Source organism: Entelurus aequoreus, linkage group LG06, assembly GCF_033978785.1.
Source record: "Entelurus aequoreus isolate RoL-2023_Sb linkage group LG06, RoL_Eaeq_v1.1, whole genome shotgun sequence".
Classification (NCBI taxonomy): Eukaryota; Metazoa; Chordata; class Actinopteri; order Syngnathiformes; family Syngnathidae; genus Entelurus; species Entelurus aequoreus.
This window is the reverse complement of record NC_084736.1, coordinates 8,272,995-8,298,189: the sequence shown is the minus strand read 5'-3', so window position 1 is coordinate 8,298,189 and position 25,195 is coordinate 8,272,995. Positions and strand designations below refer to the sequence as shown.

The 25,195-nt window shown below is 37.4% G+C and overlaps 1 protein-coding gene across 1 annotated transcript in view; it reads left to right on the top strand.

The window, feature by feature from the left end:
• Nucleotides 1-23,634, top strand: part of LOC133652477 (protein tweety homolog 3-like) — an 89,722-nt gene extending 66,088 nt beyond the window's left edge. Inside the window, exon 4 of the mRNA XM_062051261.1 lies at nucleotides 23,508-23,634. Coding sequence (XP_061907245.1) covers nucleotides 23,508-23,634 — 127 coding nt within the window. The remainder of the gene's footprint in view (nucleotides 1-23,507) is intronic.
• The last annotated feature ends 1,561 nt before the right edge of the window (nucleotides 23,635-25,195 follow it).

Genomic DNA, 25,195 nt, shown 5'->3' with positions numbered 1-25,195 from the left:
GTGATGCACTTAAAAAGTCACAGCTGTAGTCAGTCAATTGATATAATAAATCAAGAACAACTTCAAAAATGAAAATGCACAAATAATAGACTATATGGAAAATTGTACAAAATAAATCAAAGACTCAGCACAGTATCAGAGGAAAACAAAGTAATAAAAAAAATTAATACAATTTTTTTTTATAATAATGAAAAAATGTGTGGACAACCAGTATAATAAAGTATATGTATAATAAATGGTCATCCACCATGTTCTGGATTAAAAAAGGCATTACATAGAACTAATAGTTAACACATATTATATATATAATATATTATATATATATAATATATATATATATATATATATATATATATATATATATATATATATATATATATATATATATATATATATATATATATATATATATATATATATATATTTATATATATATATATATATATATATATATATATATATATATATATATAACTAATAGTTAACAAATATTATATATGTATATATATATATATATATATATATATATATATATATATATATATATATATATATATATATATATATATATATATTATCAAATAAATATATTATATATATATATAAATAACTAATAGTTAACAAATATTATATATGTATATATATATATATATGTATATATATATATATATATATATATATATATATATATATATATATATATATATATATATATATATATATATATAATATTTGTATTACTTTAAAAAAATATATTTTACTTATTTTTATTTTTTTTTTGGATTACTTTATTTTCCTATGATACTGTGCTGAGACTTTGATTTATTTTGTACAATTTTCCATTTTGTCTATTATTTGTGCATTTTAATTTTTTAAGTTGTTCTTGATTTATTATATTGATTGATTGACTACAGCTGTGACTATTAAAGTAATAAAAAAAATAAAGTAATAAAAAAAAGGTGTGGACAACCATTATAATAAAGTATATATATAATAAATGGTCATCCACCATGTTCTGGATTAAAAAAGGCATTACATAGAACTAATAGTTAACAAATATTATATATATATATATATATATATATATATATATATATATATATATATATATATATATATATATATATATATATATATATATATATATATATATATATATATATATATATATATATATATATATATATGTATATATATATATATATCTTCTACCGCTTGTCCCTATACATACTTGCCAAATAAAACCTCTGCCGTGTTTTAATGAATACTTAGGCCTACTACGCTACTGTATTGTAGAGTTGGTCATTGTGGTGTTTTCTGAGGTGGTACTTGGTGTAAAAAGTTTGAGAACCACTGTCATAAAGCATTGATGCTTCAGTGTTGTTAAACCATCGCAACAATGTAATAAATGGAATAAAATAAAAACATAAAACCTTAATCAAATAAAAATATTTAAAATATACCGTAGTAAAAAAAAAAATTGGAACCACAATAATGCTTAGTTTTGATTGAGGATTGCAACATTTTGTATATTTAAATTATGTCTATTTTAATTGATCTATTATTGTTAGAGTTGCAAAAATTACCGTTTTTTACAATTTATTTAATTACAAGAAAGCTTTGATTTCTATTCTGTTGCTTCGATTATTTAATTTTCAATTGTATAATGAGTATAACTAAAAAATATATATATAACTTAAAATATGCGGATACAACTGTTAAAATAGATACTACAAAATACAAAATTATATTTTATACATTTTTTTTACATTTCTATTATATTCCACATGAGTTTTAAGTGCAATTTTAATGGGATTTAGGGCTATATAAATAAACATTGATTGATTGATTGTCTTCTGGTCTTATTAATTGAGCTATTAAACTGAATAAGAGACAACTTGCTACCGGAGACTGCGCCTCCGGTAGCAAAAACTGTGACATGCTATATTCCCGTGACTTTAAGACGCGTTATAATTATGCTGTTCTTCATCCTGACTGGCCCTAACCAACATGCCGGAACTAGCGGCTCTCTAGAGGCCTGCAGTATTGACGGTGATTGTCAGGTACAGTTAACTTGAAAGATGGACGCCGGAAGAAAGGCGCACCGGCAATCGCTCGGCAAACCGGCAGTTACCTCCGTTTGATTTGGACCCCAGAAAATAAACACGTAATAACTTGGTCCCAAAATGTGAGCCTGGATGGCTTCAAGAGTGGTGGGAATACCAAGTACAAAAAGATAAAGACAAATTAGACCCCATTTGTCAACAAAAGACGGAATCGCACAGGCCTAGAAATTGGATTCAACTTTTTATAATCCTTAGTAGACTTCGACGTCCAGTGCGGCTGGATCAAAAGAGACGTCGGGGACGCTTTACTGAACCAAAGGTTGCTTTATTACAAGCAAGTGTCATTATACAGGGACTGCAGTACCTGGAGGAGGACAGGTCAAAAATGAAGGACTCCTAACTTGGGGAAGCCAAACCATCAGTTTCATATTCTTTTTGAAACTTTGATTGATTGATACTTTAATTAGTAGATTGCACAGTACAGTACATATTCCGTACAATTGACCACTAAATGGTAACACCCCAATAAGTTTTTCAACTTGTTTAAGTCCACGTAAATCAATTCATGGTACAAATATATACTATCATCATAATACAGTCATCACACAAGTTAATCATCAGAGTATATACATTGAATTATTTACATTATTTACAATATTCCTCCTTCCTGTCTCTGGGTGTGTGCTAAGTCAGGAGAGCACATAAAAAATAAAAAATAAATTGGGGGGGGGGGGGGGGGGGGGTTTCATAAAGAAATACAATCATGTGTGCTTACGGACTGTATCCCTGCAGACTGTATTGATCTATATTGATATATAACGTATATATTGTGTTTTTTATGTTGATTTAATTTTAAAAAAAATAAATAAATACAAATAAAAAAATGTATTCTTTTTTTTAATTTCTTGTGCGGCCCGGTGGTTGGGGACCACTGCTCTAAGGTACAGCCCCCTCTATTTATTCAGGAGTTCCCCAGTCAACATCACTGAGGCCGCCTGGTCACATATATCATGCAAAGCAGGTCTTGTACGCACAATACGTGACGGAATGTGCTGGGGCCTTGTGATTTCGCCTTGTCTCTGCTTCGTCTGTGTGCTGTCGTCTTATCTTCGTTGAGGTCCTTGAAGTCCTTGGCTGTTAGCGGGCTAAAACAAAGATAACATCTGCGGCTGAGGCCACCCCTCAGACAAGAAGTTTTGTCCTTGCACAGATGGGAAAAATACAGCTTGACCACAATAGCTAATAACTATAGCAACAGACTTTAAGCATACTAAAGTTGTGTGATAATATATATACACTACCGTTCAAAAGTTTGGGGTCACATTGAAATGTCCTTATTTTTGAAGGAAAAGCACTGTACTTTTCAATGAAGATAACTTTAAACTAGTCTTAACTTGAAAGAAATACACTCTATACATTGCTAATGTGGTAAATGACTATTCTAGCTGCAAATGTCTGGTTTTTGGTGCAATATCTACATAGGTGTATAGAGGCCCATTTCCAGCAACTATCACTCCAGTGTTCTAATGGTACAATGTGTTTGCTCATTGGCTCAGAAGGCTAATTGATGATTAGAAAACCCTTGTGCAATCATGTTCACACATCTGAAAACAGTTTATCTCGTTACAGAAGCTACAAAACTGACCTTCCTTTGAGCAGATTGAGTTTCTGGAGCATCACATTTGTGGGGTCAATTAAACGCTCAAAATGGCCAGAAAAAGAGAACTTTCATCTGAAACTCAACAGTCTATTCTTGTTCTTAGAAATGAAGGCTATTCCACAAAATTGTTTGGGTGACCCCAAACTTTTGAACGGTAGTGTGTATATATATATATATATATATATATATATATATATATATATATATATATATATATATATATTGCTGTATATAAATATATATATATATATATATATATACATTGCTGTATGTATATATATATATATATATATATATATATATATATATATATATATATATATATATATATATATATATATATATATATATATATATATATATATATATATATATATATATATATATATATATATATATATATATATATATATATACATTGCTGTATGTATATGCTCGTTACAGAAGCTACAAAACTGACCTTCCTTTGAGCAGATTGAGTTTCTGGAGCATCACATTTGTGGGGTCAATTAAACGCTCAAAATGGCCAGAAAAAAAAAGAACTTTCATCTGAAACTCGACAGTCTATTCTTGTTCTTAGAAATGAAGGATATTCCAAAAAATGGTTTGGGTGACCCCAAACTTTTGAACGGTAGTGTACAGTACATGATTATTCTAACAGTAGGTGTCTGAAAAACAACTGCTTTAAGTCATAACTTAAATGTTGGCGTTGAGCTAGACAGGTAGTCTCTTCTCAAGGACAGGGCTATCACTTTTGCGTTCCAAAATCCCAATTAGGGCCTCTTTCCTGCGAGAAGTGATCCAACCCATCTGTGAATGTCAAACTAAGGGGCCTTATCTTATTGTGTGCTCAAACTGAATTACCACTATTTACTTCAACTTGGTGGTTTGCTTTCTCCAAGATGGATATGAACATTCACCATATGCAAAACATAACATGAGTTCATTTATTCACTTCACCATCAACAATACAATTCATGGTACCGCTCTTGGATCATAACAATCGTTCTCAAACAATATCCACATCCACTCAAGTATTCCCTTTGCAGAGCAGCAATAACTCCACACATAGATGCAGGTAATCTAATGCATAGCATGCAAAGCCCGCGCCGGGTGTTAGGGGACCACCCGGGTTGGTGTAAACTCACTGCGGCCTATTTAGCAGCACGTCCGCATAGTCCGAGCAAACCTTTGGTTCCGACATCTGCCTCCGCATTGCACGACTTTATTAAAAGGGGAGAATTTGCATCAATACGTTTTGGACTCTTGTATTAGCCGGAGTCCTTCTTGGAATTGTCGTCAAAGTGGCTGCAGTAATTTGTGCTCACACCGCTGGGAACTTTTAAAAGGTGGGAAGTAGTGCCGGCAACAAACTAACTTGGTTTAAAATATGCATCATTAATCATTAACTTTAGAATTTGATGCCAGTGACACGTGACAAAGAAGTTGGGAAAGGTGGCAATAAATACTGATAAAGTTGAGGAATGCTCATCAAACACTTATTTGGAACATCACAGGTGGGTGCCATGATTGGGTATAAAAGTAGATTCCATGAAATGCTCAGTCATTCACCAACAAGGATGGGGCGAGGGTCACCCACTTTGTCAACAAATGCGTGAGCAAATTGTTGAACAGTTTAAGAAAAACCTTTCTCAACCAGCTATTGCAAGGAATTTAGGGATTTCACCGTCTACGCTCCGTAATATCATCAAAGGGTTCAGAGAATCTGGAGAAATCACTGCACGTAAGCAGCTAAGCCCGTGACCTTCCATCCCTCAGGCTGTACTGCATCAACAAGCGACATCGGTGTGTAAAGGATATCACCACGTGGGCTCAGGAACACTTCAGAAACCCACTGTCCGTAACTACAGTTGGTCGCTACATCTGTAAGTGCAAGTTAAAACTCTCCTATGCAAGGCGAAAACCGTTTATCAACAACACCCAGAAACGCCGTCGGCTTCGCTGGGCCTGAGCTCATCTAAGATGGACTGATGCAAAGTGGAAAAGTGTTCTGTGGTCTGACGAGTCCACATTTCAAATTGTTTTTGGAAACTGTGGACGTCGTGTCCTCCGGACCAAAGAGGAAAAGAACCATCCGGATTGTTATAGGCGCAAAGTGTAAAAGCCAGCATGTGTGATGGTATGGGGGTGTATTAGTGCCCAAGACATGGGTAACTTACACATCTGTGAAGGCACCATTAATGCTGAAAGGTACATACAGGTTTTGGAGCAACGTATGTTGCCATCCAAGCAACGTTACCATGGACGCCCCTGCTTATTTCAGCAAGACAATGCCAAGCCACGTGTTACATCAACGTGGCTTCACAGTAAAAGAGTGCGGGTACTAGACTGGCCTGCCTGTAGTCCAGACCTGTCTCCCATTGAAAATGTGTGGCGCATTATGAAGCCTAAAATAGCACAAGGGAGACCCCCGGACTGTTGAACAACTTAAGCTGTACATCAAGCAAGAATGGGAAAGAATTCCACCTGAGAAGCTTCAAAAATTCGTCTCCTCAGTTCCCAAACGTTTACTGAGTGTTGTTAAAAGGAAAGGCCATGTAACACAGTGGTGAACATGCCCTTTCCCAACTACTTTGGCACGTGTTGCAGCCATGAAATTCTAAGTTAATTATTATTTGCAAAAAAAAAATTAAGTTTATGAGTTTGAACATCAAATATCTAACACAATTTCCCAACTCATATGGAAACGGGGTTTGTATATTGATTGTCCTCAAAAGGATCACAGTAGACTTCCATCCATCCATCCATCTTCTTCCGCTTATCCGAGATCGGGTCGCGGGTTCTAGGATTACCGCCACGACAGGCACCAACTACCTTGCGGCCACAGCTCCAATCAGCCGCCTCGACAGTAGAGGCCCAGAACATGGTCCGCTCGGACTCGTGTTCAAAGTTCTTCCGGAGGTGGCAATTGAAACTCTCTCTGACAGGAGACTCTGCCAGACCCTCACAATGCGTTTGGGCCTGCCAGGTCTGTCCGGCATCCTCCCCCACCATCGCAGCCAACTCACCACCAGGTGGTGATCGGTAGAAAGCTCCGCCCGCCTCTTCACCCCAGTGTCCAAAACATGAGGCCGCAAATCCGACGACACGACTACAAAGTCGATCATGGAACTGCGGCCTAGGGTGTCCTGGTGCCAAGTGCACATATGGACACCCTTATGTTCGAACACGGTGTTTGTTATGGACAATCTGTGACGGGCACAAAAGTCCAATAACAAAACACCACTCGGGTTCAGATCCGGGCGGCCATTCTTCCCAATCACGCCTCTCCAGGTTTTACTGTCGTCGCCAACATGAACGTCGAAGTCCCCCAGTAGAAGCACAGGTAATGGTCGGCCATTACCTGTGCTCGAAGTCTACTGATACTGACCCCTTGCGATACCAGCTTGAACTATACATACTTTCGTTATTTTGTAGTGTGGAATGGTTAGAAAAGATTTGGTCAAGTGAAATTACTCAAAGACGGTTATGAAAAACACTAACCTCGTTATCATTAACTGTTTTCAATTGACTTATGCTATATTTGTCTCGATACCAATATTTTGGTACCGGTACCAAAATGTATTTCGATACTTTTTTAAATAAAGGGGCCCACAAAAAAATTTCATTATTGGCTTTATTTTAACAAAAAATCTTACGGTGCATTAAACATATGTTTATTATTGTAGTTTTGTCCTTTAATAAAATAGTGAACATACTAGACAACTTGTCTTTTAGTAGTAAGTAAACAAACAAAGATTCCTACTTAGTCTCCTGACATATGCAGTAACATATTGTGTCATTCCCCATTCTATTATTTTGTCAACATTATAAAGGACAAGCTGTAAAAATTCATCTTTAATTTACTTGTTTATTTACCTTTAATATCTGCTTATTTTCCGTTTAAACATGTTATACCTACACTTCTGTTCAAATGTAATAATCACTTATTCTTCTGTTTGACACTTTACATTAGTTTTGGATGATACCACAAATGTAGGTATCGATCCGATACCAAGTAGTTACAGGGTCATATATTGGTCATAATGTAAGTTCTCATGTGTCCAGGGACCATACTTGCCAACCTTGAGACCTCCGATACCGGGAGGTGGGGGGTGGGGGGTGGGGGCGTGGTCATTTGTGGGGTGGGGGCGTGGTTAGGGGCGTGGTTAAGAGGGGAATATATTTAAGCTAGAATTCACCAACTCAAGTATTTCATATATATATATATATATATATATATATATATATATATATATATATATATATATATATATATATATATATATATATATATATATATATATATGAAATACTTGACTTTCAGTGAATTCTAGCTATATATATATATATATATACATATATATATTTATTTTATTATACATATAAATAAAATAAATACTTGAATTTCAGTGTTCTGGAGGCCATCCAGTAGATGGCAGTATTGTCCTGTTTAAGAGTGTCACAACATTGCTGTTTACGGCAGACAAACTGCTTTACGGTAGACTAAACGTGACTGCTGTTGTTGTGTGTTGTTACCGCGCTGGGAGGACGTTAATGAAACTGCCTAACAATAAACCCACATAAGAAACCAAGAACTCGCCCTCGATCATTCTACAGTTATGACGTCATTGGGCAGGCAAGCTGTTTATATTGTGGGAAAGCGGACGTGAGAACAGGCTGTCCCCACTCAGGTCCGCATTGAGCTGGAGGGGGCGTGGCCTCCAGCTCCGGCTGAATACCGGGAGTTTGTCGGGAGAAAATTTCTGCCGGGAGGTTATCGGGAGAGGCGCTGAATACCGGAAGTCTCCCGGTAAAAACGGGAGGGTTGGCAAGTATGCCAGGGACGCAGTTCCTGAGTTTATGAATATAATATGAATTTAAAAAAGAAAAAGAATGTTGTGAACAGTTTTTTGTAATGATCTGTATTTCTGACTATAGATGACTGCATTTTTCGGACTATAAGGCGCTTTTAAAATCCTTTCATTTTCTCAAAACTCGACAGTGCGCCTTATAACCCGGTGCGCCTAACGTACGGATATAATTTTGGTTGTGCTTACCGACCTCGAAGCTATTTTATTTGGTGCATAATGAAATGATAAGTGTGACCAGTAGATGGCAGTTGCACATAAGAGATACGTGTAGACTGCAATATGATGGCAGTCACACATAGGAGATACGTGTAGACTGCAATATGACTCAAGTAAACAACACCAACATTTTATATGTTCCATTGAATATATAGAACATTCCACACGGCGCTCAAAAATCGATCAAAATGTTTTAGTACCACTTTGGTAAGCTATGAAGCTGCACCACTTGATGGATTGTACTGTGCTTCAACATAGGAGTATTATTATGGTGTGTGTATAAGGTAAGACATAATCTATGCAAGATTTTGACCAAAGAACCACCATTACATGTTATGTAGACCAGTGGTCCCCAACCTTTTTGTAGCTGCGGACCGGTCAACGCTTGAAAATTTGTCCCACGGACCGGTGGGGGGTGTTTTTTTTTTTTTTTTTTTTTTTTTTTTTTTTTTTTCATAAAGAAATACGATCATGTGTGCTTACGGACTGTATCCCTGCAGACGGTATTGATTTATATTGATATATAATGTATATATTGTGTTTTTTATGTTGATTTAAAAAAAAAGAATTTTTTTATTTTTTTTATTTTTTTTTTTTTTTTCATTTCTTGTGCGGCCCGTTACCCGGTGGTTGGGGACCACTGATGTAGACCACAAGGAAGTGTTTTACATTTATAAAAAAATATTAATATGACCCATTTAATGCGCCTTATAATCCGGTGTGCCTTTTATATGAAAATAGACCTGAATAGACCCGCTCATCGGCAGTGCGCCCTATGGTCCAGAAAATCCGGTATTTCGAATGTTGTGAACAGTTTTTTGTAATGATCTGTATTTCTGACTATAGATGACTACATTTTTCGGACTATAAGGCGCTCTTAAAATCCTTTCGTTTTCTCAAAACTCGACAGTGCGCCTTATAACCCGGTGCGCCTAACGTACGGAATCATTTTGGTTGTGCTTACCGACCTCGAAGCTATTTTATTTGGTGCATAATGAAATGATAAGTGTGACCAGTAGATGGCAGTCACACATAAGAGATACGTGTAGACTGCAATACGACTCAAGTAAACAACACCAACATTTTATATGTTCCATTGAAAATATAGAACATTACACACGGCGCTCAAAAATCGATCAAAATGTTTTAGTACCACTTTGGTAAGCTATAAAGCTGCACCACTTGATGGATTGTACTGTGCTTCAACATAGGAGTATCATTATGGTGTGTGTATAAGCCCTATGGTCCGGGAAAATACGGTACTCTGACGTGACAGCTACAAGGTAAGAGTAGCATGACCGGAAATATCTGTGTTGACTTGTTTAGGACTGAAAATGACCATGTACCAATTTGATCTGCCCTGTCCCGAAGTGTTTTTTTCAAAGTCAATAGTATACTGTATAGTAGTTCACGCCTTGACATTTCTTGGCACTTTTTGCCCCACAATACAATGACGAATGGGTCCGCCGCCCTCCCCACGCCGCACCACTAGAAGTGAAAGCTGGAAATGTTCAATCATCTACCAGCGGGGCTGGAGCTGGGAGAAAGAAAAAAAAACAGGATTCAGAGATGGAAGTGGCAATGATGCTGGAAGCCGTACGTGTGGAGGCTTGACCGAACAGAACGGGCTGAGGTGACAGACTATTTTGATGGAATAAAACACACGCAACCACATGTGGAGGTGAGAATATGCCACCAGAAATAGAAATGGACCTCAGGTAGTGTTCAAACATCCATCTTTTAGTGAAGTTTCTTTACATTTCTACAAAGGACAACACTACCGTAACGCCGTTATTTTCGGCGGTAACTAGTAGTCTAACGCGTTATTTTTTATATTCAGTAACTCAGTTGCCATTACTACATGATGCGTTACTGCGTTGTTTTACGTACATTTTTATGTGGTATCGGCTAGAAAGTGAGAAGATCTGCGTGTGTTTTATTAAAGAGTTGCAGTGTCATCCTTCTGATTCTTCCTGTGTCGTAAGCGGGAGAAGAGAGAGGTGCGCTCTGTGTGTGTGTGTGGGTGGGATGGGGTGGGGGGGAGGCGTGTCTTTTTTTACTAACAAGACATCATGCGGAGAAGACGTCGAGTTTCTTAACATGGAGATATTCTCACTACTTTTCTTTTGTCGAGCATAAAGAAAATAACATTTTAGTTAAATGTAAGTTGTGTCTTGGATCAAAGATCCTATCTACTGCCCAAAACTGCAATTCAAGTCCGCTGAAACAGCTACAAAAGCAACATGCTATTCCAAAATGTGTTGGTTTTCTGACATGGACTTGTTTCTTCAGCATTGTCCACACGGACTTTGGGAAGGCCATTCTAAAACCTTCATTCTAGCCTGATTTAGCCATTTCTTTACCACTTTTGACGTGTTTTTGGGGTCATTGTCCTGTTGGAACACCTAACTGCGCGCCAGACCCAACCTCCGGGCTGATGATTTTAGCTTGTCCTGAAAATTTTGGAGGTAATCCTCCTTTTTCATTGTTCCATTTACTCTCTGTAAAGCACCAGTTCCATTGGCAGCAAAACAGGCCCAGAGCTTAATACTACCACCACCATGCTTGACAGTAGACATGGTGTTCTTGAGATTAAAAGCCTCATCTTTTCTCCTCCAAAAATATTGCTGGGTATTGTGGCTAAACAGCTCAGCAACAGTGTTGTTAAAGTTAAAAGTTAAAGTACCAATGATTGTCACACACACACTAGGTGTGGTGAAATTTGTCCTCTGCATTTGACCCATCCCCTTGCTCACCCCCTGGGAGGTGAGGGGAGCAGTGGGCAGCAGCGGTGCCGCGCCCGGGAATCATTTTTGGTGATTTAACCCCCAATTCCAACCCTTGATGCTGAGTGCCAAGCAGGGAGGTAATGGGTCCCATTTTTATAGTCTTTGGTATGACTCGGCCGGGGTTTGAACTCACAACCTACCGATCTCAGGGCGGACACTCTAACCACTAGGCCACTGAGTAGGTTGGGACTAACACATTACTTTGCAATGCGTTACTGTAACGCCGTTATTTTCGGCAGTAACTAGTAGTCTAACGCGTTATTTTTTATATTCAGTAACTCAGTTACCATTACTACATGATGCGTTACTGCGTTGTTTTACGTACATTTTTATGTAGTATCGGCTAGAAAGTGAGAAGATCTGAGTGTGTTTTATTAAAGAGTTGCAGTGTCGTCCTTCTGATTCTTCCTGTGTCGTAAGCGGGAGAAGAGAGAGGTGCGCTCTGTGTGTGTGTGTGGGGGTGCGGTGGGGTCGGGGGGGGGAGGCGTGTCTTTTTTTACTAACAAGACATCATGCGGAGAAGAAGTCGAGTTTCTTAACATGGAGATATTCTCACTACTTTTCTTTTGTCGAGCACAAAGAAAATAACATTTTAGTTAAATGTAAGTTGTGTCTTGGATCAAAGATCCTATCTACTGCCCAAAACTGCAATTCAAGTCCGCTGAAACAGCTACAAAAGCAACATGCTTCGACGAAGCTAGTAAAGAGAGACGCACTTCACCCAAGGATTTTAACGCAGGGACTGCTAGCCAGGACAACATTGATGTGCTTGAAGACATGCAGGCTATTTCTACAGTGGGGTCACCCGCTTTCAGGCAGCTAATTAGCATGATAGCGGGCATCAAACAGCAAATGGCACGAAAACATTTTCCAAGTTCCTGGACACAGTGGACAGTGAGCACATAAAAATGGAAAGCAAGCTAAAGAAAACACTCCAAACTCTGCCTCTGCTCATCATTCAGCACTGAAGGTACACGCACTCTGTCAATTCTTTTATATCAAGGGTGTCCAAACTTTTTCCACTGAGCATGCGGGGGCCATTTTGATATTTTTCATTTTCAAACCATAACAAAATATATGGATTTTGGGTTTTTTTACCTTTAGGACTCCCGGGGACCATAAAGGGTCTAAGTCAGTGGTCCCCAACCTTTTTGTAGTTTCGGACCGGTCAACGCTTGAAAATTTGTCCCACGGACCGTTGGGAGGGGGGGGGGGGGTATTTAAAAAAAAAAAATTTTTTATTTTATTTATTTATTTTTTTTTTTTTACATAAATAAATACAATCTTGTGTGCTTACGGACTGTATCCCTGCAGACTGTATTGATCTATATTGATATATAATGTATATATTGTGTTTTTTTATGTTGATTTCATTAAAAATATATATATTTTTTTTTTTTTAAATTACTTGTGCGGCCCGGTACCAATCGGTCCGCGGACCGGTACCGGTGGTTGGGGACCACTGGTCTAAGTCATTAAAATGTAAAAAAAACAAGTCGAATTATTATATATATATATATTTTTTTTTTTTTTTTAAACGCTTACAGTAAATCTCTACAGTATATCAACTTCAGGTTGAAATAAAGTTAAAAAAAACAAGGTTTTATGCCTTTTCTGTCAAAGACAACTTTGTTTTTTATAATAAAACTGAAATATGCAGTATTTCCCCCACTGCCCAAAACATTCAGAAAGCAATGTTTGATGTGAAGTAATTAGAGCCTTAAAAAGATCAATAATGCAGGACACCATTCATTATTATTTGTGAGTAATCACAGTGAAAAGATAAATAAAATCCCATTAAATATATTTGGGACCCAAAAGGTGTCCCAATCATAAAGTGATACATTTTTATTCGTTTTTTTTTTAACTTTCATTACTTAAGTTACGAGATCAACTTCAGATATATGTCGATTTTACGTTTGAACTATTATTTTGTTTGTTTTGTGCTCTTTTGTCAAAGAAAACATTGATGTTTTTGTATGGCAACCACACAATATTTTCCACATAAAACATCCATCCATCCATCCATCTTCTTCCGCTTATCCGAGGTCGGGTCGCGGGGGCAGCAGCCTAAGCAGAGAAACCCAGACTTCCCTCTCCCCCAGCCACTTCGTCCAGCTCTTCCCGGGGGATCCCGAGGCGTTCCCAGGCCAGCCGGGAGACATAGTCTCCCCAACGTGTCCTGGGTCTTCCCCGATATTTGAAATAATTGGAGCCTTGAATAGGTCAATAATTCATTATAACATTGAGTTATTTTTTTTATTTTTTTTTTAAGAAATGGCAAAAAAAAGGAAAAAAAAGAAAAAAAAAACAGCCTGCATGGCAGCTTTGTGTCAACATTGCAACTTTTTCTAGTCAGATTTCATATCATTCCACTTTTTTTAATGTTTTTTTTTATTTTTGCAATAGCATTTCCAGAACGTGTGGCGGGCCGGTAAACTATTAGCTGCGGGCCGCGGGCCGCATTTTGGACACCCCTGTCTTATATACTCTTTCATTCTAGACTTCTAGAGTGTTTGATTATCACATCACTCTAAATGTATAGACTATAAAGTTCACAAACATAAAGAGGGATCCTAGTGGGCCAGGCCAATCTTTCCTTTTCTCTAAACTAAAACTGGGGAAATGCGTAGAGTGTTCTGGGCTTCAGTACAGTGTTGATCTCCTGAAGACATGATTTTATTTCACAATTCCTTGAGAGAAAAAAACGTCTGGTTAGGCTTTGTGTATAGCAGTATGTGTGCTGTATATAGTAGTGACATGACATATAATCATGTCATGTGTGCCTTCCTTGGGTGAAGCCAGGTTTACAGCTATGTTGTGACATGTTGTTATTATGCGGTTTGTTACGTTATGTTGCAGCTATTTAAAATAGTTTTGTCAATTTGTTCTGGCCCGAAACAAATTGGCCTTTTGAAACATATCTTTGTCTTTGTGTGTTGTACGTAGACCACATTGCTTAGCAGAGTTCAGTGATGCAAATGCATGGCAAGTTGATCAACAGATTGTATTATTCTCCAGTGCAATAACAGTACTGAAATGAAGGCTAAAAGGGCATTAATGGGAGCCTTAAAGGCCTACTGAAAGCCACTACTACCGACCACGCAGTCTGACAGTTTATATATCAATGATGAAATCTTAACAGTGCAACACATGCCAATACGGCCGGGTTAGATTAGTAAAGTGCAATTTTAAATTTCCCGCAAAATATCCTGCTGAAAACGTCTCGGTATGATGACGTTTGCGCGTGACGTCACGGATTGTAGCGGACATTTTGGGACAGCATTGTGGCCAGCTATTAAGTCGTCTGTTTTCATCGCAAAATTCCACAGTATACTGGACATCTGTGTTGGTGGATCTTTTGCAATTTGTTCAATGAACAATGGAGACAGCAAAGAAGAAAGCTGTAGGTGGGAAGCGGTGTATTAGCGGCCGGCTGCAGCAACACAAACACGTAGCCGGTGTTTCATTGTTTACATTCCCGAACGATGACAGTCAAGCTTTACCATTGGCCTGGGACAACAGAGACTCTTACCAGGAGGACTTTGAGTTGGATACGCGGTACCGTGAGTACGCAGCTGCGGCTTCCAAACTTTTGATCGCTTGCCCGTACGTGCGTGCCGCTATGTGCATGTCACGTACGTAACTTTGGGGAAATACAAACCCCATTTCCATATGAGTTGGGAAATTGTGTAAGATGTTAATATAAACGGAATACAATGATTTGCAAATCATTTTCAACCCATATTTAGTTGACTATGCTACAAAGACAACATATTTGATGTTCAAACTGATCAACTTTTTTTGTTTTTGCAAATAATCATTAACTTTAGAATTTGATGCCAGCAACACGTGACAAAGAAGTTGGGAAAGGTGGCAATAAATACTGATAAAGTTGGGGAATGCTCATCAAACACTTATTTGGAACATCCCACAGGTGAACAGGCTAATTGGGAACAGGTGGGTGCCATGATTGGGTATAAAAGTAGGTACATCGGCAGTGAAGTGTATATACTCACAAGAAACCGAATAGCTTTGTCTTTGACCTTTTTTTTCACTTAAAGAAAGCAAATTAACATATTATATGAGAATGTTATGTTATGATTATCTTTAACCGAATCACAGCAGTGCTCATATTAAAAAACGGCATTCCCTCTCATGTGATATTGCTTAATTAACATTAATGATGTGCACTTTAACAACTAGGCTTACAACTATACCTAATATATAAAGGGGTGGAAAAGTGACTATTACCTGCAGGGTAAACATTAGCTAACCAGAAGGCAATAACAATGTAAACAAAAAAACACCTGCTTAAAAGATCTAATACAAATGTCCCTGAGGAATGTAAGGTGGGAGTACTGTAATTACCTAACGTTACATTATTATTTTCCATAACAATTTAGCCCCCTCCACAATATTAACCCGACGTTAAAACAGAACTAGCTATTTATTGATTAGCAATTGCCGAATCATGTAACATTAGCTTAATGCTAAAAAGCCAGGTTACTATCACATTCTGTAACAGACAAATAATTTCATGTAGGCTAACGTTACCTACCTGCTACCTCTGTCTTTTTCTCGTTTCTCCTCTTCTTTTCTCTTCCCTGAGACAGTTTTGGCCGTTTTGACATCTTGTGTTGATTTTTTGACGTGGTGACTTCCAAAAAAAGTCATGATACGGGAAGGGAGGGGGCGCACCGTGCGGGGGGGAGGGGGGGCGTAATGTTGTAACAAATAATATTTCTATTAAATAGGCTTTACTTTGCATTTTAATTAACGTGGGATTATTTTTTGTATTTAGAAATAATAGTACCAACTTTTTTTTTTGTGGCACTGGCGTGGCGCCCCCTGATGGACGGCGCCCTTAGCATTTGCCTATACGGACCTATGCCACGGGCCGGCCCTGGTCCAGGATAGAAATGTAAAGAAACGTCACTAAAAGGTGGATGTTTGAAAACTACCTGAGGTCCATTTCTATTTCTGGTAGCATACTCTCACCTCCACATGTGGTTGCGTGTGTTTTATTCCATCAAAATAGTCTGTCACCTCAGCCCGTTCTGTTCGGTCAAGCCTCCAGTTCTCACAAAAATCCTCGAAAAATACACAAAAATGCCAGCTTTCCGCGAGATTTGCTACTGTAGAAGTTGTGTTCCAAAACGGAGACGTTACTTTCCCAAAAAATGTTGCGTACTTCCCATTATGGAGGCTCCACTGTAAAAGGTCTACCTCTGCCACAGATTCTTGCTTCTTACTTCAAAGAATGTTTGCAGATTCCTGTGGCAGTTGCAGCAAACAAGAAACAGCCCTGAGCAATTAGTGTACACGTAGCAAAATCATGTTTACCCCCTGAAGACATCCTGGATGGATGTTTTAATATTTCGGGAAAAGAAGCGGTAGTTATTCAAATCATTGTGTGTTGACACCGATATGCCAAAGCGGACCGCCAGTGAGAAATCTAAATTATGTACGGCATAATGTTTTAGACGATGTGAATATTTACAATCACGGCTTAAATCCATCATCATCATTCCTTGGCAGCAGCTTGTCTTTGTGGTTCATCAGCCACCCGCGGTGCTGCGCTGTAAGATAACATACCACATCTTACCAGACACAACGCTGGCAAGACTACCGTCTCAACAAGCCGGGTTGTGCACAGCCGCCCCGACCCAAAGATATACAGTATATATACTGTATATATATATATATATATATATATATATATATATATATATATATATATATATATATATATATATATATATATATATATATATATATATATATATATATATACATATATATATATATATATATATATATATATATATATATATATATATATATATATATATATATATATATATATATATATATATATATATATATACATATATATATATATACATATATATATATATATTTATATATATACTCTATATGTACTGCATATATACTGTATATATATATATATATATATATATATATATATATATATATATATATATATATATATATATATATATATATATATCAGAATCAGAATAGTTTTATTGCCATTGTTTGAGAACGGGTTCACAAACTAGGAATTTTTCTTGGTGCAAACGTGCGACATAAAACACATATAACACATATTTGTACACATATATACACATTTATATATACATATACATACATACATACATACATACATACATACATGTATATATACATATATACACATACATACATACATATGTATATACACGTATACAAATATATACATACATATATATCCATATACATATATATACATACATATATATACATCCACATACACATATATACATACACATATATATATATATATATATATATATATATATATATATATATATATATATATATATATATATATATATATATATGTAATATACACATATATACATACATATCAACATATATATATCCATATACATACACACACATATATGTATATATATATATATATATATATATATATATATATATATATATATATATATATATATATATATATATATATATATATATATACATATATATGTAATATACACATTTGTATATATGTATCTATTTATGTATATATATACACATATATACATACATATACACATATATATATATATATATATATATATATATATATATATATATATATATATATATATATATATATCCATATACATACATATACACACATATATATATACATATACATATATATATATATATATATATATATATATATATATATATATATATATATATATATACACACACATATATACATACATATATATACATATACACATATGTATGTAATATTCACATTTTTATGTATGTATCTATTTATGTATATATATATATACACATACACAAACATACAAATGTATGTATATAGATACATATACGTATATATGTATATATACACGTATGGATGTATATACAGTATGTTTAAATATGTATATATATTTATATACATACACACTTACTGTAATTGAACACAAATATAATGCTAAAATGTTCTAATATATAATATATATACAGTATATATACAAACTTGGAAATGGGACTCATAACTGTAATAAAAAACAATATAACAACTGGACAGCACAGTTATTATCAGCTCACTGTTAAATGTTAAATAAAAGCATTGATATTTCATTATTAAACAATTCACATTTTTTCCACACACAAAGAGTACTCAAAATCACCACCGTTGAGTACCCGTGTCGATTTCCAGTCACTGGTAAATGTGAAAAGTACTCACCCTGCAAGTTTTATTATGAGATTTTGCACCAATAGGAATACCATTTGTCAACTAGAACACAAAGCTAAGATGTCAATGAGTTACCTTTTTATATTTTTGAATAGCATAGCATATATGTTGACCTATATTGGATTACTCCTGAATACAAAAAAAGGAAATAATATGAAAACGGGCCCCACATCCTTCAAATAAAACCATGGTAAACATGTGTATTTTATACCATCACAGCATGGGCTGGATGCTGCAAGTAGCGACATTACCATAACTTTCACCTTTTTGACTGCTTTTTTTGAGCTGGGCAAATGAACTGATGTATGCAAGTAGTGGATCTGGAAGCAAATCCGCTACTTTGACATGTCAATGTTCCAACGTGGATAATTCAAAACTCCTTTGTTAAGAAGACAGCAATTAGCTCACAGCTTGTCTTCTTCCAGCGTTTTGAATACAGCAATGCTTCGTCCATTCAGGCATGCAACTGGACCCCTGAGCACACGACAACTTCATTAAACGGACAAAAGAAAGAATTCCAATTAAAACGGGGGCTTCGTTTGCAGATCTGCAGACTTCATCTAATGGCTGCCTTGCATACGGTCAGGCTGCTGCTTTGAAAGGAGGATGACGGACTTGGCTTGTCACTCAATAAAATGACACGCATAGTATCAGGACAATAAACTCCCAATGAGCTCTTGCTGTGAAATGTAGAGAAATAACCCTGCATTGTTTGAAGATGGCTAAAAAAAAATAGGATTTGACTTCTGTCATTGGCTCCACTGGCCAATCCTTGGTTGGTCGTTCAAGATAAATAGGTTCTGGTTTTGATGCGTAGAACAATAATCCTAGATCATTTGGAAAACGGTGTCCGCAAGACCACTAAATAAACCTTTACTTTCCTCTTTGATCGTCATAAAAATCAATATCCCGTAAATGTTGTAATTAGAGCCGGGTGTTTAATTAGCTCCGTGCAAAAAGGATGGGGTGTTAATTGGATTAAAGCAGGGGTGTCAAACTCATTTTAGATCGGGGGCCACATGGAGAAAAATCTACTCCCAAGTGGGCCGGACTGGTAAAATCACGGCACGATAACTTAAAAATAAAGACAACTTCAGATTGTTTTCTTTGTTTAAAAATAGAACAAGCACATTCTGAAAATGTACAAATCATAATGTTGTTGGGGTTTGTTTACACTTACATGTTGCGGTTAATTGTATTCTACCTTTATTAGTCGTTATTTATACTTTCTCAATAAATTATGTGATAATGTTCATCAGTCAGCTCATTGGTGTTCATTTTCAATGTATCAAGATAAAAAAAATTATACCAAAATCAAATTACAGGATGTTATTTATGTAGTTTGCTAATTTATGTAGTATGCTAATTGTGTTTTTTTTTTTTTTTACATATGTAGCATCATCCACAAAGATACAAAGAATTGCTATTGTGACATCTAGTGGACACATTTAGAACAGCAGTTTCTTTCTTTCAAAAATTTCGGCTCATTTTTATACTTAGCTAACTCATCCCGCGGGCCGGATAAAACCAGTTCACGGGCCTGATCCGGCCCGCGGGCCGTACATTTGACACCCCTGGATTAAAGGGTCTGTTTGCGACGTTTACGCGGATGCCTAGAGGGCGCTAACTTTTGTAGTAGAATTTCTGACCTTTGAACTACACCACCGTTCAAAAGTTTGGGGTCACCCAAACAATTTTTTGGAATATCCTTCATTTCTACGAACAACAATAGACTGTCGAGTTTCAGATGAAAGTTCTCTTTTTCTGGCCATTTGGAGCGTTTCATTGACCCCACAAATGTGATGCTCCAGAAACTCAATCCGCTCAAAGGAAGGTCAGTTTTGTAGCTTCTGTAACGAGCTAAACTGTTTTCAGATGTGTGAACATGATTGCACATAATCGCGGTTCAGTACATACCTTGGTTTTAAAAGGGGCACTTTTTGGGGGGGGAATTTTGCTTATCGTTCACAATCATTAAGACAAGACGATGGATGGATTAAAAAAAAAAAAAAAAAAAGAATTTTAAATATTAAATAAATTCGATCAAAAGTCTGCTTACAAAGGAGCCTATGGGAGCCGTTCAATTGTGCCTATGGAGCCCCTAAAAAACATCCAAACACCTCCATTAGGGTTTTATATTCAGTACATGATGTAAGTATACACTACCGTTCAAAAGTTTGGGGTCACCCAAACAATTTTGTGGAATATCTTTCATTTCTAAGAACGAGAATAGACTGTCGAGTTTCAGATGAAAGTTCTCTTTTTCTGGCCATTTGGAGCGTTTAATTGACCCCACAAATGTGATGCTCCAGAAACTCAATCCGCTCAAAGGAAGGTCAGTTTTGTAGCTTCTGTAACGAGCTAAACTGTTTTCAGATGTGTGAACATGATTGCACAAGGGTTTTCTAATCATCAATTAGCCTTCTGAGCCAATGAGCAAACACATGTACCATCAGAACACTGGAGTGATAGTTGCTGGAAATGGGCCTCTATACACCTATGTAGATATTGCACCAAAAAGCAGACATTTGCAGCTAGACTAGTCATTTACCACATTAGCAATGTATAGAGTGTATTTCTTTAAAGTTAAGACTAGTTTAAAGTCATCTTCATTGAAAAGTACAGTGCTTTACCTTCAAAAATAAGGACATTTCAATGTGACCCCAAACTTTTGAACGGTAATGTATATTTCGTGTCTATTAAGAATGTCTGCTCGTTTCATTTCTCTTCTGTTCTGTGCCATTGAATGGACCGGGTGGTAGGACAAAGTTGAATATGAAGTTGTGCCAACCTGTTTACAAAATGTTTTGATTGTCTAAGTATGACTAAGGGATTCGAGTTTGTTATGGAACAGACAGGTCAAAACAACAAGACCGTGGCGCACGAGGAAAACAGATTGACGCACGAAGAAACAGATAAAATGGCCAGGAGACCAGGACTCGAGAGAGATTGCTTTTGTTGTGTGTCCTCCGGAGGACGTCTGTTTGTTTGCAGGGACAAAACAATCCAACTTATGCACTTTTGACTATGAGTAAATAAACTTTTTGTACTAAATTCACTTTTGTTGCTGTTTAAGCTTCGGACAATCCACTACACTTTCCAATGTGTTTTAAGCATGATATCCGTTAGAATAATTTTATCCAAGTTATCACAAAAACTTTGTGTTTCAATGAGTTCCCAGCGAGAAGCAAAAACATGTCTTTGAACCTACCAAGAAGAAGGCGTGTGTAGGGGGGAAGCAACATGAAGGTGTGCTGTTTTCTTTCATGTATTGTAATCAACAGAAAGATATTGTTCTAACCCAAGGACTACAAAGCGGAGAGAAGGCAGGATCTGCCCAAGTTCCAGACACCGCTTTTTTGAACTCTTTTACGAACCTCTTCTTTGAAGTCTTTCACGAACCTTTCTTTGAACTGTTTTACGACCTTTTCTGTGAAGTGTTTACGACCTTTTCTTTTGAACTGTTCTGTAACCAAAGGCAACGCTGTTTACGACCCACGTCCCTTTGAAAGCAGCTGTTGCCATGTGGTTAGGGGAAGTCAAAATAAAGGAGGAGGCGTACAATCTTTCGCCAGAGCGTACTGAGACACTGTTCAAGGGTACAGTGTCCATGCGTCTCTCCTCAAATTGAGCCAAATTTAATTCTGTCTCTGTTTAATTATTTGCTTCTTGTCTTGTTTAATAGATGTCATCAGTGTTTGAACCTGACAATATCCCACACTCTTACCACATGAATACAAATCTCCTCTTAAGTCCGGGGAACTCCAGTACCCCTAAATAGACTTTACCAGGAAGGCTGAGGAGTGTGATCCATGATAGTTGCCACCAATTCTGTTCATACCTTTCATAGACAACATTTGGGAATCCGCTTTGGTGGCTGCAGGATTAGGTCCCTGCTTGCAGTGTCCTGCTGGCTTTGTGGTAAATTATACGGTGTACCATTTTCTTATATGATTGTGAACTAGCATGTATTTGTGTTTGGTCACAGAATCCTTTCGAGGATTATCCTATTCAAGAAATATGCTTCAGCTGCAGATGTCCATCACAAGCTCTCCAGAGAGTGGTGGCTCTTCCCTCCAGGACATTGGGGAACTTTAAAGGATAGCAGCAGTTGGATTTTAGGAGGAAGCGTAAAGACATTAGCAACATCTGGCAGGAAGCCCTCACAAGTAGGAGTAGAGGATAGGGGTCGGACGTCACCCGAATCAAACCGTTTAGCGGAAATAAATTGACTGGCCAAGCAACAAATTGGGCTTTGTCCAGACTGGCCGGCTCCAAGGCTAGAGTTATGAAGAGTGGGGGTCTCCGTGTAAAAGGTATTTAAGGACTGTGGTCCGAGAGGACATCAGAGGAGTAATCAGGCCCATACTCTTTCTCCTGGAAGCTGCAGCTCCAGTCTGAAACTCGCTGAAACAAATAAAGCTTTTTGTTCGACGATTCCTCGTTGGCGTCTTCTTGGCTCATCATCCATCACATGACCAACAAATATACAACAGCTTCACCAAGCTGTGATCTTCAGCTCTCACTGAATCAGTAAGCAGTTAGCAGAGTGTGACACAAAGGCACCTCCAAGTCTGAGTCTACGGTTCTCGCTGGGGAAAGGGTGGAGTGGCATCTTCAGGTTGGGGACGAGATCCTGCCCCGAGTGGCGGAGTTCAAGCACCATGGGATTTTGTTCAAGAGAGAGGGAAGAGTGGATCGTGAGATCAACTGGTGGATAGGTGTCTGAAGACGAAATTCTCCAGTCGAGCTGCGTTCCTACCCTCACCTATGGTCATTAGCTGGGGTTGTGACTGAAAGGACAAGTTCCTGGCTACAAGCAGCAGAGATTAGTTTCCTTTTCGAGAGTGGCGGGGTTCTCCCTTGGCAATAGTTTAAGAAGCTCGGTCATTTAGTTGTTGGTCCTTCACATCAACAGTCGCCAGATTAGGCAGCCTCTTGTTAGGATGCATCTTAGAAGCCTCCCGAGGAGGCGTTCAAGGAACGTCCAACCAAAAGGAGACCACAGAGACGTTGGAGAGACTCAGTCAGCCTGGGAGGGAAGTAAGGGCTTCTCTCCCTGTGACCGGACCTCGGAAAAGAAAGGAGCGAAGAAAGGAAAAATCTAAACTCAAAGGAAGGACGAAGTGAAGAAAGGTAGGAGAAAAGGAAGGTGTAAAGCAAGGAGTGAAAGAAAGAAGGAAGAAGCAAAGGAAAGAAAGAGGGAGCAAAGGAAAGACCAAAAAAAGTAAGGAGCAAAGGAAAGAGTAAAGGAAGGAAGGCGCCAAGTAAGAAAGGAGCAAAGAAAAAAGCAAAGAATCAAAGGAAGGAAGGAAGAAGCAAAGTAAGCAAGGTGCGTAGTAAGGAAGGAGCGAAGAAAAGAGCAAAGTCGCGAAGGATGGAGCAAAGTAAGGAAGGCGCTAAGTAAAAAAGGAGCAAAGAAAAGAGCAAAGAATCAAAGGAAGAAAGGAAGAAGCAAAGTAAGCAAGGTGCATAGTAAGGAAGGAGCAAAGAAAAGAGAAAAGTCGCAAAGGAAGGAAGGAGCAAAGAAAGGAGCAAAGAAGCAAAGGAAGGAGCGAAAGAATGAGCAAAGGAAGGAAGGAAGAAGCAAGGTAAGCAAGGTGCACAGGAAGGAAGGAGCGAAGAAAAGATCAAAGTTGTGAAGAAAGGAGCAAATGAAGGGAGGAAGGAGCAAAGAAGCAAAGGAAGGAGCGAAAGAATGAGCAAAGGAAGGAAGGAAGAAGCAAAGTAAGCAAGGTGCACAGTAAGGAAGGAGCGAAGAAAAGATCAAAGTTGCGAAGAAAGGAGCAAATGAAGGAAGAAAGAGCAAAGAAGCAAAGGAAGGATGCAAAAGAATGAGCAAAAGAAGGAAGGAAGAAGCAAAGTAAGCAAGGTGCGCAGTGAGGAAGGAGCGAAGAAAAGAGCAAAGTTGCAAAGGAAGGAGCAAAGGAAGGAAGGAAGGAGCAAATAAAATAGCAAAGAAGAAAAGGAAGTAGCGAAAGAATGAGCAAAGGAAGGAAGGAAGAAGCAAAGGAAGAAAGGAAGGAGCAAAGAAGCAAAGGAAGGAGCGAAAGAATGAGCAAAGGAAGGAAGGCAGAAGCAAAGTAAGCAAGGTGCGTCGTAAGGAAGGAGCGAAGAAAAGAGCAAAGTGGCAAAAGGATGGAGCAAAGGAAGGAAAGAAGGAGCAAAGAATAGAGCAAAGAAGAAAAGGAATGAGCAAAAGAATGAGCAAAGGAAGGAAGAAGCAAAGTAAGCAAGGTGCGTCGTAAGGAAGGAGCAAAAAAAAGAGTAAAGTCGCGAAGGAAGGAAGG